The sequence below is a fragment of the Myotis myotis genome, unplaced genomic scaffold, assembly GCF_014108235.1.
Source record: "Myotis myotis isolate mMyoMyo1 unplaced genomic scaffold, mMyoMyo1.p scaffold_m19_p_58, whole genome shotgun sequence".
Taxonomy (NCBI): Eukaryota; Metazoa; Chordata; class Mammalia; order Chiroptera; family Vespertilionidae; genus Myotis; species Myotis myotis.
Genome location: NW_023416366.1, coordinates 95,194 through 112,841, shown reverse-complemented (window position 1 = coordinate 112,841; position 17,648 = coordinate 95,194). Strand labels below are relative to the sequence as shown.

The 17,648-nt window shown below is 47.0% G+C and overlaps 1 protein-coding gene and 1 long non-coding RNA gene across 2 annotated transcripts; one reads left to right on the top strand and one right to left on the bottom strand.

The window, feature by feature from the left end:
* Window positions 1–1,225: 1,225 nt before the first annotated feature.
* On the bottom strand, window positions 1,226–15,734 carry SIRPB2 (signal regulatory protein beta 2). The gene is made up of 5 exons (XM_036311627.1): window positions 15,532–15,734; window positions 5,766–6,131; window positions 4,160–4,501; window positions 3,567–3,632; window positions 1,226–2,404 (listed from the first exon to the last, which is right to left on the bottom strand). The coding sequence occupies exons 1-5, from the start codon at window positions 15,599–15,601 to the stop codon at window positions 2,259–2,261; spliced, it is 990 nt and encodes a 329-aa protein (XP_036167520.1). The 5' UTR covers window positions 15,602–15,734; the 3' UTR covers window positions 1,226–2,258.
* Window positions 5,232–15,780, top strand: LOC118657531. Its single transcript, XR_004968033.1, has 4 exons — window positions 5,232–5,635; window positions 7,281–7,366; window positions 15,521–15,570; window positions 15,661–15,780. It is a non-coding gene; the product is annotated as an uncharacterized LOC118657531 (long non-coding RNA).
* The last annotated feature ends 1,868 nt before the right edge of the window (window positions 15,781–17,648 follow it).

Genomic DNA, 17,648 nt, shown 5'->3' with positions numbered 1-17,648 from the left:
AATATGGCTTAAGAGCACCTGCCCTGGATTCACACAGCCTGGGGTTGAAACTCAGTTATTACTGCTTATATGACCTTGGGCAGACCTCTCTCTAAGCTTCAGTTTCCTATGTGTAAAGTGGAGCTCCCAACAGTACCTCCCTCAGAGGGACGGCCCCCTCAGTGGGACGTGCTAAGAGCAATGTTTGATACTTATTAAGCCCTCAGCAAACATTAATTGTCATTTTTTCTCCCCTGACCTGCACTCGCTGGCATTAAATAGCCCTAATGACTCTTGGCTGAATTCATGAAGAAGTAAATGAGTGAGACCTTTGTTAGGGGCAAAAATAGAATATTGGGGACTAGCTGTGGTTATGGGAAATATTAATTATGCTCTGTTAACCATGATTGCCTTGTTCTGGTTAAAGAAAGGGCATTCTAACTTGGCTGGAAGTTGTATGCCCTGGGACCTGGGAGTCAACCTTGGACCTGGGAGTCAATTTTGGAATGTGGGCCTCCTGCATGCCACCCACTTGGGATGGAGCCAGCAACCTGGGCATGTGCCCTTGATAGGAATAGAACCTGGGACCCTTCAGTCTGTAGGCCGACGCTCTATCCACTGAACCAAACTGGCCAGGGAAAAATCTCCTCTTCTTGAGAATGACTGCCCTCCATTATGCTATCCTACTGCAGGTGCTGTTTCCTTGGGGATTGAACTAGGTGTCGCTCAGAGCAAGAAAGAAGCTGTGTCTGTCATTGAGGTGGAAACTACTGGTTACAGCAAGCATGTCAAACTCGCAGCCCGCGGCCCACATGCGGCCCACAATGAATATTTTTGCGGCCCAGCCAATATAACGGTATGTAAGAAACACTTTAATAAAAATTTCATAACTTAATTTTTACAACATCCTGTTATACATAATTATTAATAACTACAACGTTCGCTAATGACTGATTACTATAACCGTGTTGCATTCATTTCCCTTAAGCGCCTTACACACAGACACACCATTTCTCTCCACTAATACTAGCAGTGAATATTTGAGCAGCCCATTGCCACATCATTAGTCCTGTAGTGACTTGTTTGGTGTATGCAACAGGAAATATTTTCGCTTTCGAAGAACAAGAAAAATAGGTTTATTTGCGTTACGCTCATTCATTTGTGCAGTTATTTAGTGTCTGGTAAGTTAATGTTCAAGAAAAAATATTAATTTTTAGTAAAATGTTCTATTATTTAATGTTAACGATGACTCATTTATTTCAGCCCTGTGTATTCAACATGTCTCTATTGAAATAAACTTATGTTTCTATGAAAATGGAAGCTTTTGTTTTTTTGCGGCCCACATCAACTTAAACCTTGTTTATTTGACCCGTGTTAGCCTCTGATTTTGACATGCTTGGGTTACAGTATCTACTGATATTTACCCTCTATTTCTCTAGTGAAATTTTTCAGCTGCGGATATTGCTGCCAGAATGAAGACTGTATTTCTCAGCCTTCCTTATAGCTAGGTGTGACCATGTGACACCTTCCAGCCAATTAGAGATGATGTGGGCAAATTCCTAGCTGTGCCCTTGCAGGGGAGTGCCATGCTCCCCTTCATTGCCTTTTCCCTGGTCTTGCAGCCTGGGAGGTGGACCTGGTAGCAACATGACCAAGGAATCCCTGGTCTCAGTACCGGGAAGTGGCTGTGTTGCCTGGTCTGCTTAGGCTCAGATATTACTAGAGAAACCAACTTTGTTCTGGTTTAAACCACTGTTATTTATGAGTTTCGTCAAACTTACCAACCCTATATTCCAACGATTGCAGCCACCCAAGCTAGCCACAGTGAGGAAGAAAAGAGGAGAGAAGGATACAAATGGAGGCAGTGTGGCTGGGTGAGAAATGCTGAGGGGTATCTTCTGGGAAGTCTCTGAGTTAGAGTTGAAGGTCGAGAAAATGTGGAGCGGGGAAGGAAGGGGGAGAGCCCTTCACAGGGACTGCAGCAGGAGCAAGAGCCTTGAAGGGAGACCTGGGCAAGGCCTTGAAGGACAAGGAGGGCCTGGACAGGCTGAGAAGAGTGAGGAAAGCACGTCCGAGGGGAGCCCAGTGCCAAGTGGGCTATTTCACCAGGTGAACTGAAACCAGGTGTGGGGATGCTGGAGTTTCTCGTGAGTCCTGGGAGACATCTGGAGGCTGGGATTGGAGGCAGAGAAATGGTTGGGGAGTCCTGGCCCCTCTCCGACTCAGAGCACCACTCTGGAGCTGACCCCTCATCCACGCCCCAGGCCCCAGGCCCCAGGCTAAGATGAGCACAGCTTTGCTGGGCCTGGGGTTTTGACATTTTCTTGCCCACCGTGTCTCCAGCAGGCAGCCAGGGCCAGCAGGAGTGCAGCCAAGGTCACTGCCTTCATTCCCAGGACCACAGCTGTGAGCACAGACAGGAGGCCTGGGGGACACAAAGGAGAGTTCAAGAAAGACCCTAGGTGAGTCCTCAGCAGCCCATACATCAGTGCTCCCTGTGGGCGAGGTTTGGGCTCAGCTGCTCTCTAATTTCGGGGGCCATATTCTTTCTATTACTGGAAGGGGAGATCCAAGACCTCCCTTCCCCTTGTCCCAGGCCCAGAAAGGGACACTATCGTACCTGTACCTTTAATCATCCTGATAGCATCCCTGACTTCTGACAAAACAGTAAGTCCTCACTTAACATCATCCATAGGTTCTGTGACTTTAAGCAAAACATATAATATTTGTAATGAAACCAACTTTACCACAGGCTAATTGATATAAACAAGAGTGAAGTTCCTATGGCATCTTATTCACGTTATAGCGAAATGATGGAAACTACGTCATCAAACTGCTATAATAGAAAACTGCTTTCATTTATTGGCTGATCGACTCCTCTGCCCCAGGTCCTGAGCTAAGCACCTCCTAATTGCCTAGTAGAATCCTCAAACTAATCTTGCAAGGTAGGATAGCAATGCCATTTGTATAGATGAGGAGACAGACGCAGAGTAGGGCAGTGATTTGCTCAGGACCACATGTGTCAAAGAAGTGGTAGGCCCCCAAGAATGGCAGGAACAGGGCTGAGCATCAGGGAGGGCACCCTGGCAACCTCTATGCCCAGTTCCCCCAGTCATCGAGCATCCCTGAGTACTAACAGGTGCCGTGAAAGACACAGTTCTGGGCATTCAGCACATGTGACTCATTGGGTCCACACACAACCCTGTGAGGTAGGCTCTCTGACCCCCAGGTCACAGAGCAGGACATCGGAGATTCAAGGAGTGAGGCAACCTGCCCACAGTCTCGCAGAGAGAAAGGGGCTCAATCCATAGCCATGTGCTTCAGCACAGTTATGCACAGTTTTACAGTGTAATCTTACAGGGAATCATGGGAGACCACTACCTCTCAGGGAAGACCGCCCGCTGAACAGCTAGCACTGACTGTGTCTCTGATGGAGCTTCAGCAAGGTGCTCTGGCTTCCCGGAACTCTCTTGGTGGCAGATGGGCCCTAGACGGGATGACTCTCTTCCCATGGCTAAGCCATCTGTGCCCCACCTTCGCCTGTGGGGCCCTGGTTAATTCCATTGCAGGTAGGAACACTCACTCACCTGACAGAGATCTCCTGGCTACATGTTGATTGATGACTTCTGCCTCTTGCGAAGAAGTGGGCTTTGCTGCAAGGGAGAGAGGTGGTCTCAAGTTCCACTTTTCTTTCTGTCCCACAACTTTCTGAGCCCTGTGCTTGGAGCTGGGGTCACCAAAATGAGCCTGCCAGTTTCTACCTGGGATGGGGGCTATATGTCAGACCTCGTACCTATAAGGACTAGTTAGGCCCGTGTGAGCATCTCTGGGGTTGAAACAATGTCTGATTTACTGCAGTACACCGCAGAGCAGTCGACAGGCGCGCACTAGATGTTTGTTGAACCATTAACTATACAAAATTCTATGGGTTCCAGAATGAGGAAAAGTGAACTCTGCCTGGTAAAAGGAGAAGGTTTCACAGAGGAGAGGCTATTGATGCTGAGCTTTGAGGGATGATTAGGAGTTTGACATAGAAAATGAGAAAACATTCCGGGCAGAGGGAACAGTTTATGTAAAGGCATGGAGACTGAGAAAAGCTGGCGTGTTTGGGACATGGTAAAAAGTTCCTTGTGGATAACCTCCCCCCTTTCCCTACCACCGCCTAGACCACCTGTCTTACCTTCCACCCTCAGCCTGGTGCCCTGTCCAGACAGGTATTGCCTGTTAAGTTTCCTCTGAAACTTTACACAGTAGTAGGTGCCTGCATACTCCGTAGAGACATCTTGCAAAAGAATGCTGAAATCGCTGCTGGAGGCCTGGACCGCAGTCACATTGGGTTGGGAGATGCCTTCAAAGTTGTAAATGGCTTCACGGCTCAGACCAGATCCCCGGAACCACCTGATGGGCCCGGAAGGACCATCTCCAAGCACTGCGCAGTTCAGGACGACAGTGTCTCCAGGCGTTGCCAACACCAGCTCCTGGGGCTGGATGATCCGGAGGTTTGGCTCTAGGTCGCCAGCTCCTGAAGCCAAAGACAGACCCTTGTTTTATTCTCTCTCTTCTTCCATTGTCCACTCATTTCCGCCCTTACATCTTCCCTCCCTTCCGCTTCCCTGACTTCTTCACTCAGCCACTCCCTCCTATGTCTCCTCATTACTCAGCAGCTGAAGAGAGGAAGGGAGAGGGAGAGAGAGAGAAACAACGATGTAAGAGGGAAGCATTGGTGGGTTTCCTTCTGCACATGCTCTGACAAGGGATTAAACTCCAAACCTGGGCATATGCCCTGACTAGGAATCCATCCAGCAACCTTTCAGTGTAAGGGACGATGCTCCAACCCACTGAGCCACACCAGCCAGGGCAATAAAGAAGCTCTCAGACCGATTTGTATTGATGCTAGAACAGGGGAAAGTGGAGCTCAGAAAGACACACAAATGTCCTACCCCGAAGAAGGTCTCAGTCTGGCTGTGGAGATGGTCCAGGAAATCCCCCTGAGTTTGGAAACCCAGCGACTGCAGGACCAAGAGAAGGCACCAGCCACAGCTTGGAAGGAGTCAGAGAAGTCTTCCTGAAATGCTTGCATGAAGTGAAAATGGACTGCCCTCCTCCCCTCTACCCCCCCGCCCCCATGACCACACTCACAGATTCTCTCCCTGTCAGCAGTTTACAGAGTGGTTTCACAACATCTGTTCCTTACCCAAATGACTCTTGAAGCAGGAATTATGTTGTCTATTTTTCAAGTTAGGCAAGTGAAGTACATAGAGCTGAAGTGACTGATTTAAAAACACACTTCTATTGAATGACACACCCAGGATTTGGGTATCCAGGTCATCACTGGTGAACTTAGAGATAAAATGACTGATTCCTTGGGGAGTGAGTAAATGAAATGATCAGCCCCAGTTCTTAACTCCCCTCTGGAACATCCACACTCCTGCCATAGCCTCATGATGGTAGGGTACACTTTCTTGTCAGTTGAATTTGAGCTGAGTCATGTGACTTGCTTTAACCAATGGGCTGTTAGCAGTAGAAGCTTGAAATGTACTGGGAGTGTTAGGACTTGACTTCCTGTTCTCCTGCCATCTCCATGAGAAAATGCACTCTGGCTCTTCTGGAATGAGACATATGGAATAGAACCACCCCAGCTGCCTATACTAAATGTGTGAGTGAGATATACTAATTGTTACGTGCCACTGAGATTTTCTGTATACAGCATGATTGTGGATACAAGTGACTGATGTAGAAAAACAGATCAGAGAAGAATGCTTTAACCTGCAGGGCCTGATACTCACCCTTCACAAGCACTGAGGTGCCTTCATCCAGCTGCATTTCTGAGGGCTCACTCAAGCCATCAAACCTCACACAGTGGTAGGTTCCTTCCTGCTCCTTGGTGACATTATGAATATAGATGGAATAGTCGCAACTAAGTGGCTCCCACGTCTGCTGGGTCAGAGGTGTCACCCCAGGGAAGAAGCCATGTTTGAAATTATAAATTTCCTGCTGGTCCTGCTTGCTCACCTTGATCCATTTAATCATGGCATCAATGCAGGAGCCGATCACTGTACACCTCAGTAGCAGTGTCTCACCTTCTGCCACCAGCATGGGACCCTCAGGTTGCAGCACCTGCCACTCATTCCCTTTGCTCCTCTCAGAGACTCCTACAATAGACAAAGAAAGGCCTTGAGCTGCACAGGAAAGACTTGGAGACCTGAGAGGCAAGCTTAATGGAAACTAGTCATTAGCTGACCAAGAACAATTGCTCAGGACACTCTAGGGGTTGTTGGAGGAGGAAGTGAAAGAGGAGATGAGGCAACCGGCTGGAGAGAACAGAGATAGTGAATGGAGAACTTACAAATAATAGATGGCACTTGAGTACTCACCATGGCCAGGCACTGCATGTATTATTGCATTTATTCCTCCCGGCACTCCCTTGAGGTGGGCAGCATCATCCCCATTTTAGAACAAAAACAGTGAGTACCCAGAAAGGTTAGGTAACTTCCTCAGGTTCACCGTTTATGGGCTGAATGGTGCTCCTACCCCCACAATTCATATGTTGAAGTCCTAACCCATGTACCTCAGAACATGACTGCATTTGGTCATAAAGTCTGTAAATAGATGAGTAAGTTAAAATGAGGTCACATGGGTGGGTCTTAATCAACATGACTGGTGTCCTTATAAGAACAGTAGATTAGGACACACGAGTGCACGTGCGCATACACACACACACACACACACACACACACACACACAGGGAAAACCACATGAAGACACGGGAAGAAGACAGCCATCTACAACCAAGAAAACAGGCCTCAGGGTAAATCAACCCTGTAGACATCTTCATCTTAGACTTCTAGCCTGTAGAATTATATAAACAAAAAATTCCTGTTATTTAAGCCAGCAGCCTGTGGTACTTTGTTAAGACATCCCTAGCAAACTAATTCACCACCCCCAAAAATGTGACAGAGCCTCAATCCAAACACTTAAAGCCTGTTTCTAGAGCCCCTGCTCTTAACCCTCAAATGGGGCACACAGAGCTTAAGTGCTGTGGTGCTCATTGTAAGTACCCCCCTGCCTCCTGTGACTCCTTCAGTGCTTGTTGATGCACTGTGAAGTGAGTCTATCTGGGGGGTAGGTTGAACTTTGAGGTTGGCCTCAGACTAAGTTCAGAGAAAGAGGGTGGAGGCCACCGATGGAAGTTCTACACCCAGGTTATGAACATCATAGGTACCAGCACTCTATGAGAAGGGTGCTATTTTACTACCTCTGTGGTTTTTTCTTAACTTAAAAAATACTTTTATTGGTTTTAGAGAGAGAGGAAGGGAAGAGAGATATATACAGAAATATGGATGCCCCTCCTGCATGCTCCGCACTGAGGATCGAGCCTGAAACCCAGGTATGTGCCCTGCCCAGGAATTAAACTCTATGACCTCCTGGTTCATGGGTTGATGCTCAACCACTGAACCACACTGGATGGGCTATTATGTCTATTTTTGAGACGAGAAAACTAATGTCAGAGAGTTGAAGAAACCTGAGGTGAACCATGCATTCAGTAGGTATCATGGCCAGGATTGGAGTGCAGATCAGGTGACTTAGTGTTCTGCTCTACACAAGGTCATCAGCTTTGTGCCCTTGGTTTGTTCCCATCAGGCCCTGGGAATAACTCAGTCTCACTCTAAGACATAAGCTTGCAGTATATCACGGTGTTTCTCAGTTGCAAATGAGGTGAGGTAGGGCAGTGAAGCAAACATCTCCTTCTAAGAGGATGTGGGGAAGGGTTGTAGAATTCTAAATTTTTTTTCTGCCTGCCTTCTGCTAGATGTGTGCTATTAGTCACAGTTGTGACCAAGTGACACCCACTATTTAACCCTAGGGATGCCTTTTGTCCTTGGTGTCCTTAGTTTCAAGAAGTTCAGCAACACCCACCCCAAACACCATTATCTGAACTAGTCAGATCTGTTCTCTCCAATCTTTTCTGGTGGGCCTTTCTTTGGCCCAGGTAGTTTCCTCACATGTATGCACAGAACAGTGACCATCCCTCAGCACAGGACTGAGAATTGTGCCTGTTCCCACCAGCCAGACTGGAAGACCTCATGATCCACAAGGCAATGGGTAGACTACACAGGACAGAGTTCTTTACTCAGAGAGATGTGCTCCTGTCCCACTTAACAAATCTGAAAACAAGGCCAAATTTATAAAAACTAGTAACATTCTAATGTGAGGTTTATAGTGCTTATTTAAGTAAAGAAAAGAATAGAATAAAAGAAGAGATGGAAGAAATGTTAGTATACTATTGTAAGGTTCCTATACTATAGTCATGCATCACATAATGACGGTTTCATCAACAATGGACCACATGTACTACAGTGGACCCATCAGCTCCTCTACAATCTTCCTAGTGACATTGTAGCCATGGTAAGGTCATAGAGCACCATATTCCTCATGTGTTTGTGGTGATGATGGTGTAAACAAACCTACTGTGCTGCCAATTTTATAAAACTACTAGAGGCCCGGTGCACAAAAATTTGTGCACTCGGGAGTGAGGGGGGTCCCTCAGCCCGGCCTGTGCCCTCTCGCAGTCTGGGACCCCTCGGGGGAAAACAACCTGCTGGCTTAGGCCTGCTCCCGGGTGGCAGAGGGCAGGCCCAATCCCTAGGTGCAGCCCCTGGTCGGGCTCAGAGCAGGGCTGATTGGGGAGTTGGGGGGCCGCCTCTGTCATGCACAGAGCAGGGCGGATCGGGAGGTTGTGATGCCACCCTCAGTCACGCTCAGGGTAGGGCCGATTGGGGGGTTGGGGCACTGCCCCCTGTCACTCACAGAGCAGGGCCCATCACGGGGGTTGGGGCTCCGTAACCTGTCACGCACAGAGCAGGGTCAATCAGGGGGTTGGGGAGCTCCCCCCTGTCACGCACAGAGCAGGGCCCACCAGGGGCTTGGGGAGCTCCCCCCTGTCACTCACAGAGTAGGGCCGATAGGGGAGTTGGGGCACTGCCCCCTGTCACACACAGAGCAGGGTGGATCAGGGGGTTGGGGCGCCGCACCCTGTCACACTCAGGGCAGGACCGATGGGGAGGTTATGGCTCTACCCCGTCACACACAGAGCAGGGCCCGTGTGGGGGGGGGAACTGGGGCCCCGCCCTCTATCACCCACAGAGCAGGGCCGATCAGGGGGTTGGGGCGCTGCACCCTGTCACGCACAGAGCCGCAGGGCAATCAGGGGGTTTGGGGCACTGCCCCCTGTCATGCTGATCCCGGTGCCAGGAGGCCTCGCGGCTCTGCTGATCCCGGTACTGGGAGGCATATTACCCTTTTACTGTATAGGATAGAGGCCTGGTGCACAGGTGGGGGCTGGCTGGTTTGCCCTGAAGGGTGTCCTGGATCAGGGTGGGGGTCCCCAGTGGGGTGCCTGGCCAGCCTGGGTGAGGGACTGATGGCTGTTTGCAGCTGGTCACACCCCCTTCAGGGTGGGGGTCCCCACTGGGGTGCCTGGCCAGTCTGGGTGAGGGGCTGAGGGCTGTTTTCAGGCTGGCGGGTGACTGAAGCTCCCAACCCCTCCTTTTTTTCTTTTTCTTTTTATTCTGGGCCAGCTTTAGCTCTGAGGCTTGGCTCCAGCTCTGAGATCCCGGCTGGCTGAAAGCAGGTTTCTGGGGTTTTGTTTAGCTTCTATATTTGTAACAATGTTTCAAACTGCAAGCTCAGAGGCCGGCAAGGCAGGCGGGGAACACTGGCTTCCTCCGTCACTGAAGCAAGCAAGCCTCATGTTCGCTTCAAGCTGCCTGGCTGCCGGCCACCATCTTGGCTGGCAGTTAATTTGCATATCGCCCTGATTAGCCAATGGGAAGGGTAGCGGAGGTACGGCTAATTACCATGTTTCTCTTTTATTAGATAGGATAATATCTGTACTAATAAAAGGGTAATGTGCTAATTAGACCGGACATCTTCCGGATGTCCTTCTGGACAAAGCCACAGTAGTGGGGGCTAAGGCAGAGGCGGTTGGGGAGATCAGGCCGGCAGGGGAGAGCCGTTAGGGGTGATCAGGCTAGCAGGTGAGGGCAGTTAGGGGTAATCAGGCCGGCAGGGGAGCGCAGGCAGGCGAGTGTTTAGGAACCAGCGGTCCTGGATTGCAAGGGGGAGGTCCGACTGCCGGTTTAGGCCCGATCCCACAGGGGGGTTGGGGCGCCACCCTCTATCACCCACAGAGCAGGGCCGATCAGGGGGTTGGGGCGCCCCCTGTGGGATCGGGCCTAAACCGGCAGTCGGACATCCCCTGAGGGGTTCTGGATTGGAGAGGGTGCAGGCCAGGCTGAGGGTCCTCCACTCCCCCTGTGCACAAATTTTGTGCATCCCGGGCTTTTATTTATATACACACACACACACACACACACACACACACACACACAGAGTACATAATACTTGATGATAGTAAATGACTATGTTACTGGTTTACATATTTACTATGCTATACTTTTAATCATTTTAGAGTGTACTTTTTCTACTTTAAAATAGAAGTATTTAGTACGCTCAAAAACAGAATGCCATGTTATGCTGGCAGCAGCCTCACACATCTCATGTCTATTGAATCTCTTGATTGCATCCGTTTCTCTTGGGCATGACTTAATCTCATGTTGCTTTGTTCATCATGACCCCTAAATGTAGACACAATGACAAATTCACCTAATGATGCCTTTCTCAGTCCCTGTCCTAAATAATGCATGACTATATATGTGAAATGGTATGATAAAAGGTAGATGGTGATAAATTAAAGGTGTATAATTAAACTCTAAAGCAACCACTAAACTACAAAATAAAGAGTTATAGCTAACAGCCAATAAAGGAGATAAAATAGCATTATAAAAATATTTAATTACCAATAATAGGTAGAAGGAAAAGGGAACAAAGAACAGAGAGGAGGGTAATATATTTAAATTGGTCAATGTAAATGGTCTAAATATGTTAAGTACAGGTTAGAGCTTGTCATATTAGATGAGTGGTTCTCAACCTGTGGGTCACGACCCCTTTGGCGGTTGAACGACCCTTTCACAGGGGTCGCCTAAGACCATCCTGCATATCAGATATTTACATTATGATTCATAACAGTAGCAACATTACAGTTATGAAGTAGCAACGAAAATAATTTTATGGTTGGGTCACAACATGAGGAACTGTATTTAAAGGGCCAGAAGGTTGAGAACCACTGGATTAGATAAAAAAATAAGACCCAACTATCTGTTGCTTATAAAAAATGCACTATAGGGAAGCGGAAGTCGCTCCTGGAGGCTCGTGTCTGGGAGCCGGTGGCCGCTGGCGGCCGCTGGCCTGGCGCTGCCTGCGGCGGAGGAAGGCGGGAGGCCGGAGCCAGACTAAGCTTTGAATAAAGGAAATTCATCCTGAAATGCTACTAGAAGTTTGAAAATACAGTTGAAGTATAAACACTGCCTTTATAATTATTAAAAGTGTGTATACCCAGGGTGTCTCCCCAAAAATGTATACACACTTTAACAGCTGATGACTCACTATAGATTCAATACAATTCCTATTAAAATACCAACGGCATATTTCACAGATCTAGAACAAACGCTCCAAAAATTTATATGGAAACAATAAAAGACCTTGGATAGCCACAGCAGTCTTGAGAAAGAAGAACAAAGTTGGAGGAATCACAATACCAGATACCAAGTTATATTACAAAGCCACTGTACTCAAAACAGCCTGGTACTGGCACAAGAACAGGCATATAGACTAATGGAACAGAACAGAGAATCCAGAAATCGATCCAAGCCATTCAACTCAATATTTGACAACGGAGGCAAGAGCATACAATGGAGTAAGGACAGTCTCTTCAATAAATGGTGTTGGGAAATTGGACAGGTACATTGATCATAAGGAAAATGCTTTTAGCTTTTTCCAGTTGAGTATCATTGTTAGCTGTGGGCTTGTCACATATGCTTTTTATCATGTTGAGGTAAGTCCCCGCTATTTCAGCTTTGCTGAGAGTTTTTATCATAAACGGATGTTGGATTAAAAAAATGTTTTTATTAGTTTTGGAGGGGGGAAGGGAGAGAGATGGAAACATCAATGATAAGAGAGAATCATGGATCAGCTCCCTACTGGGAATCAAGTCTGCAACCTGGGCATGTGTCCTGACCGGGAATTGACCTGTGACCTTCTGGTTCATGGGTTGACAACCAACTACTGAGCAAAACCAGCCAGATTGATGCTAGATTTTGTTGAATGCTTTTTCTGCATCTATTGATATGATCACATGATTTTCACCCATCATTTTTAAATGTGGTGTATCATGTTATTTGATTTGTGGATATTGAACTAATCTCAGGAATAAATCTCAGGAATAAATCCCCCCCCCAAAAAAATGCACTATAAATATTAAAGGTGTAAATAGATTAAAAGGAAAATGATAGAAACATATACAGCATACTAGCACCAATCAAAAGAAAGCTGGAGTGGTTATTTTAATATCAGATAAAGTAGACTTCAGAGCAAACACTATCTCCAGAAATAAAGGGTATTATCTCATAATGATAAAGGAGTAAATTAATCAAGAAGCCATATAAATCCCAAACATTTATGTACCTAATAACAGAACTTCAAAGTATATAAAGCAAAAGCCAGTAATAGAATAGCAGGGAGAAACTGACAAATGCACAAAGTGTGAGATTTCAACATCCATTCTTTCTATAGTTGATGGAGGGCTCAGCACAATGCAAATGCTAAACATATTGATAACCTTAAGGGTGAGCTGAGGTTTTTTTCCCAGGGTTGCATCTCTGACGCCTAAGAATGAGCTCCACGGACCAGAAGATTTAACTAAGCAAAAGTGTGGAAAATTTATTACAAGCAGATTCAGACTCCCCGCATGGGGAGGAAGGGGGGCCAATAATGGGCTGCCCCCTTGAAGCCTTGTAGTCTAGAGGTATATATTTGCTACACACCTGCTCTATATCTACCCGTGTAGCCACCTGATTGATTCCCTTAATTGTTCTTGCCCAGCAACGGATCTGAACTTTCCCAGTTCCTATGTGTCAGTTCACCTTATTGTTGCAGACCCTCCTTAGTTTCACCTGCCCCCGCTCTGAGTCCAAAACCATTTTGTTATCCTGCTTGGTTGGTTTCTGTGATTAGGCTGCTCAAACTGCCTTGTCTGCCCGGCCTATGTTCCACTTGCCTTTGTTTTCCACTGGACCCCTGCCCTGTCTGCCCGTGTTTCAAGCTAACTTCTCTCAATATTAGCTATCATTATTCAAAGCCCCACACCTGAGTCCCACCAGGACCCACCTGGGGGTTACCATCTGGGGGACCGAAGGTGTGATGAACAGAATCTAGATCTCAATAGGGCCTGGGGACAAGGGTCCAGATGGGCAAGAGATGGAATGAGCCTGTTGAGAACCAAGCATTTTGTCTGGTGGATCACAGTGTTCTGGGCTGAGAGGCTGAACAATACCCAGGAGCCTCAAGGCCCTGCAGCTAGATGATCTTAGAGGAGATATGAGTCTGATAATAATAGCCAACAGTTATCCAATCTTTACATTGTGCCAAGTACAGTTGACCCTTGAACAACATGGGTTTGAACTACGTGGGTCCACTTCAACATAGATTTTTTTTCAGTGAATACATACAGCACTATAAGTGTGTTTTCTTTATGATTTTCTTTAAAAAATTATTTTAAAAAATATTTTTATTGATTTCAGAGAGGAAGAGAGAGGGAGAGAGAGATCGAAACATCATTGATGAGAGAAAATCATTGATCGGCTGCCTCCTGCATGGCCCACACTGGGGATCGAGCCCACAACCCAGGCATGTGCCCTGAGTGGGACTCGAACCTAGTTCAATTGACCTCCTGGTTCATAGGTTGATGCTCAACCCCTAAGCCACACCAGCCAGGATCTTTATGATTTTTTAATAACATTTTTTTTTTTAAATATATTTTATTGATTTTTCACAGAGAGGAAGGGAGAGAGATAGAGAGTTAGAAACATCGATGAGAGAGAAACATCGATCAGCTGCCTCCTGCACATCTCCCACTGGGGATGTGCCCGCAACCAAGGTACATGCCCTTGACCGGAATCGAACCTGGGACCTTTCAGTCCGCAGGCCGACGCTCTATCCACTGAGCCAAACCGGCTTCGGCAATTTTTTAATAACATTTAAAAAATTTAGCTTACTTTATTCTAAGTATACAGAGTATAGTACATATAACACAAAATACGTGTTCATGGACTGTTTATAAGGAAGGCTTCTGATCAACAGTAGACTACTATTAGTTGAGTTTTTGGAGAATCAAAAGTTATACATGGATTTTAATTGCCTGGGGAGTCAGAACCCCCAAACCCCTGCATTGTTCAAGGGTCAACTGTATTTATAGGTATAACCTCATTGAAACCTCCTAACAAAGTCATGAAGTGGGTCTTATGATTAGCCTCACTTCACAGAGAGGGAAACCTGAGGCTCAGAGAGAAGTTAATTCAAGCAATCAGTGGCGAGATTTGAGCCTAGCTTTGTCTCGGGCTGGGCCAGTGCTGGCTCATGGCTGTTCCATGTGAATAGTCACATAGGCCCTATGCTTGAGTTAATGTTCTGTTGTTGCTGCCTTAAATTATTATTATTATTTTTTAAAGAATGGAATATTTTGCCCTAGCCGGTTTGGCTCAATGGATAGAGCTTGTGGACTGAAGGGTCCCGGGTTTGATTCCGGTCAAGGTCACATCCCCAGTGTGGGGCGTGCAGGAGGGAGCCGATTAATGACTCTCTCATCATTGATGTTTCTATCTCTCCCTCTCCCTTCCTCTCTGAAATCAATCAAAGAATGGAATGTTTTTGTTGTTGTTGTTAACAACAATTGCAATTGACCCAGGTCTCCCAATACTGGGGGACCCTGAGGATATTTTTCAGTTGATTTTTATTTTTTTTAGAGAGAGTAGAAGAGAGAGGGAAAGACAAAGAAAAATATCCATGTGAGAGAAACACATCAATTGGTTGCCTCCTGCATGCACTCCCAACCAGGGCCAGGGCTGGGGATGAGCCTGTAACCAAGGTACGTGCCCTTGACTGGAATCAAACCCGGGACCTTTTGGTCTGCAGGCCAACCCTCTATCCACTGAGCCAAACCATCTAGGAGCTTTAAAATTCTTAATACTTCTTGAACAAAGGACTTGCATTTTCATTTTGCACTGAAGGGCAAGGGCCCTGCCAATAACACCAATGGCCCTGGGCTGCGCCTCACCATTTTTATGTTTAATGCTCCCAGCATTTCTAGATAAAGGTCCCACTAGTGGTCCTGCTTCGTGGAAGAGGTGACATGGGCACACAAGTGTCCGAACCAGAACCCACCTGGCATGAGCCCAGAGCCTGGGAGCTTAACTTCCCTGTGCTGCCCAAGAAGTTCTGCTTCTTTGGACACTGGGTCTATGCTCTGCTGGGGTCAGGAAATTCCTCAACCTACTCTGTCTTGGTGGGTTCTTGCCCCACCAGGCATGCCAGGGCAGCTGATGCCCCTCTCGGGGACCAGCCAGGGGTAAATTCTGTTCTGTTCCAGATTCCACTCACCTGAGAGGACAACGAGCAGCACCAGTTGCCAGGAGGGAGGTGAGTCGACCAAGTGGGGAGGGGTGGGCATGATGAGGGGCACACGGTTCCTCTTGTAGTCCCTGAGACCGGCTGTGTCTTTGCTCTCAGGTGCCTGTTGGAGTCTGAAGTGGGGCTGTGGGCAAGGCTATGTCTGCTTCTCGTGGTGAAGGCTACTTGGGGAAGTGTTTTGAACACAGCAAAATAAGGCTGCTGATGCAAGAGGGAGGAGCCTGGTGGACTGGGTTCCGGCTTTTGTGTCTGGGCAGTGGTTCCTATAATTAGCCTGTCAAAACTTTAATGATCCCTTGCCACACACTCTGTCCTCAGCACCTTGGGAGGGAGATGAGCATGGCTGTCAAAGTGTGTGCTGTTTTCGGAGGTTGTAAAGCTTGCGAGATCCGGCCTGCAGAAGACATGGGATCTCATTGTCCTCCCAGCAATTCAACCTTTCCCTGAAGGCCCTCAATAAAATAGATTGTTCTTAAAAAAAAAATAAAAAATAAAAAATGGTGTGTTTAAGTCAGCCAGACTTTGGATCAAGTACTGGGTTTGCTTCTTCCTGGCTGTGTGAGCTTTCAAACTCACTTGCCATCTCTGAGCCTTTGTTTCTGAGCCAAGAGTGGAAATGCCAGGTTATTGGGTATGTGAATGTTCAATGTAAAATTTTCCAAAGTAATTGTGCCAATTTATATGCCCACCAGTAGTGTAGGAAAGAGCCATTGTTTCCTTATTTTTGCTATTTGAATAGGGACAAAATAGCATCTCAGTGTGGTTTTATTTGGCTTTTGCTAATTACTAATGAGATTGGATGTCTCTTCATTTCTTTTTTGGCCATAATTGTTTTTCTTTAATCCCATTTTAATGATGGGGCTGTAAAGGTTTTGTGGCAGAGCTTGGGTATCCACAATGGAGTTTCCTAGGAGCCAGGAAGGGTCCTTTCAGAATTGCAGGTACGAGTTTCATCTGGGAGGGAGCCTGTCCTGTCTCTGCTGGATTTCCTGTTCTGGGTCAGAATGGCCACAGAAACTTCTTTCCCGGGGAGGGCATGAGAACCCACCTGTCATTGCTGCCCTTACCATCCAGGTTTTTACCTCCTCTGGGGGCTGCCGGCAACAGGAAGGGACAGCCAGCACTGACCATGTCTCAGAAGGCTGATGAGGCAGGAGAAGCTGGGGTAGCAGCTACAGGCATCATGGCAAGTGTCCCTCGTGGATTGGTCCTCCTGAATAAGACAAAAGGGGACTTGGGTCCCTGATCAGCTGAGTGAAAACATTGTCCAACTGGCTCTGGAGAGTCCGGATGGGGCGAGACGGAAGGAGATGGTGTATCTAAGCTTCCCTGACCAGGCAAAGGAGCACTGGGTGCCACTTGAGGCACCTATGGAGGTGGTAAAACTGGCAGCACTTCCTGGGGGGGCGGGGGGGTTCCTGTAGAACAGGGGGCTGAGCTTCCTTCCGAGGGACCTGCTTCTGTTCTCCTGCCACTAAAACCTTACTCTGTCCTTTCTTACACACGCAGAGCCGGATCCAAGGAGACCTGTGTCGAGCTATTTCTAGCCATTGATCTATGCAAGGAAACTGATCAAGATGACCAGGGTCACCTGTGATGACCTCAAAGAGGGCCCTGACAGTTGGGACATCTAGGGTTCCCTCTGAGGGCCAACCCACACCATAGGCTGGCCATTCTGATTCACAGGATGTTCTTAACTTCCAGGGAATTAGTTTCACACTATAATCCCTGGCTAATTCTTTCTGTAAAACCCAATATTCTATAATACTATAACTAATAAATATTAGTTATAATTGTATTTGACAAAGGCTCCTATGTACCTTCAGTATAAAATTTTCTTTCATGAAAGAGAAAACAAACATTTGAGGCATTTCAGAGCCTATTGGGATGATCTAAAGCCAACTACAGGTCAAGAGAAAGTTTCTTAAAATTTAAACCCTTGACGGACTGTCAAACTTGATTTTACCAAAAGATAACGTATCAATGTGTGTTAGACACAAACATTCTTATAACTTTCAGAAATTACCAGCTTTAGAAACTACCTTCTTTCTCCTTCAAACTGCATTTCTATGCCTATGCTTTCTCTA

Coding starts and splice junctions, on each gene's coding strand:
- SIRPB2 (XM_036311627.1), bottom strand. CDS start 15,601: ATGCCCACCCCTCCCCACTTGGTCGACTCACCTCCCTCCTGGCAACTG. Junction 6,132..15,531: donor GCTGCTCGTTGTCCTCTCAG/GTGAGTGGAATC, acceptor TGTCTATTGTAG/GAGTCTCTGAGAGGAGCAAA. Junction 4,502..5,765: donor CACCTCAGTGCTTGTGAAGG/GTGAGTATCAGG, acceptor CTTTGGCTTCAG/GAGCTGGCGACCTAGAGCCA.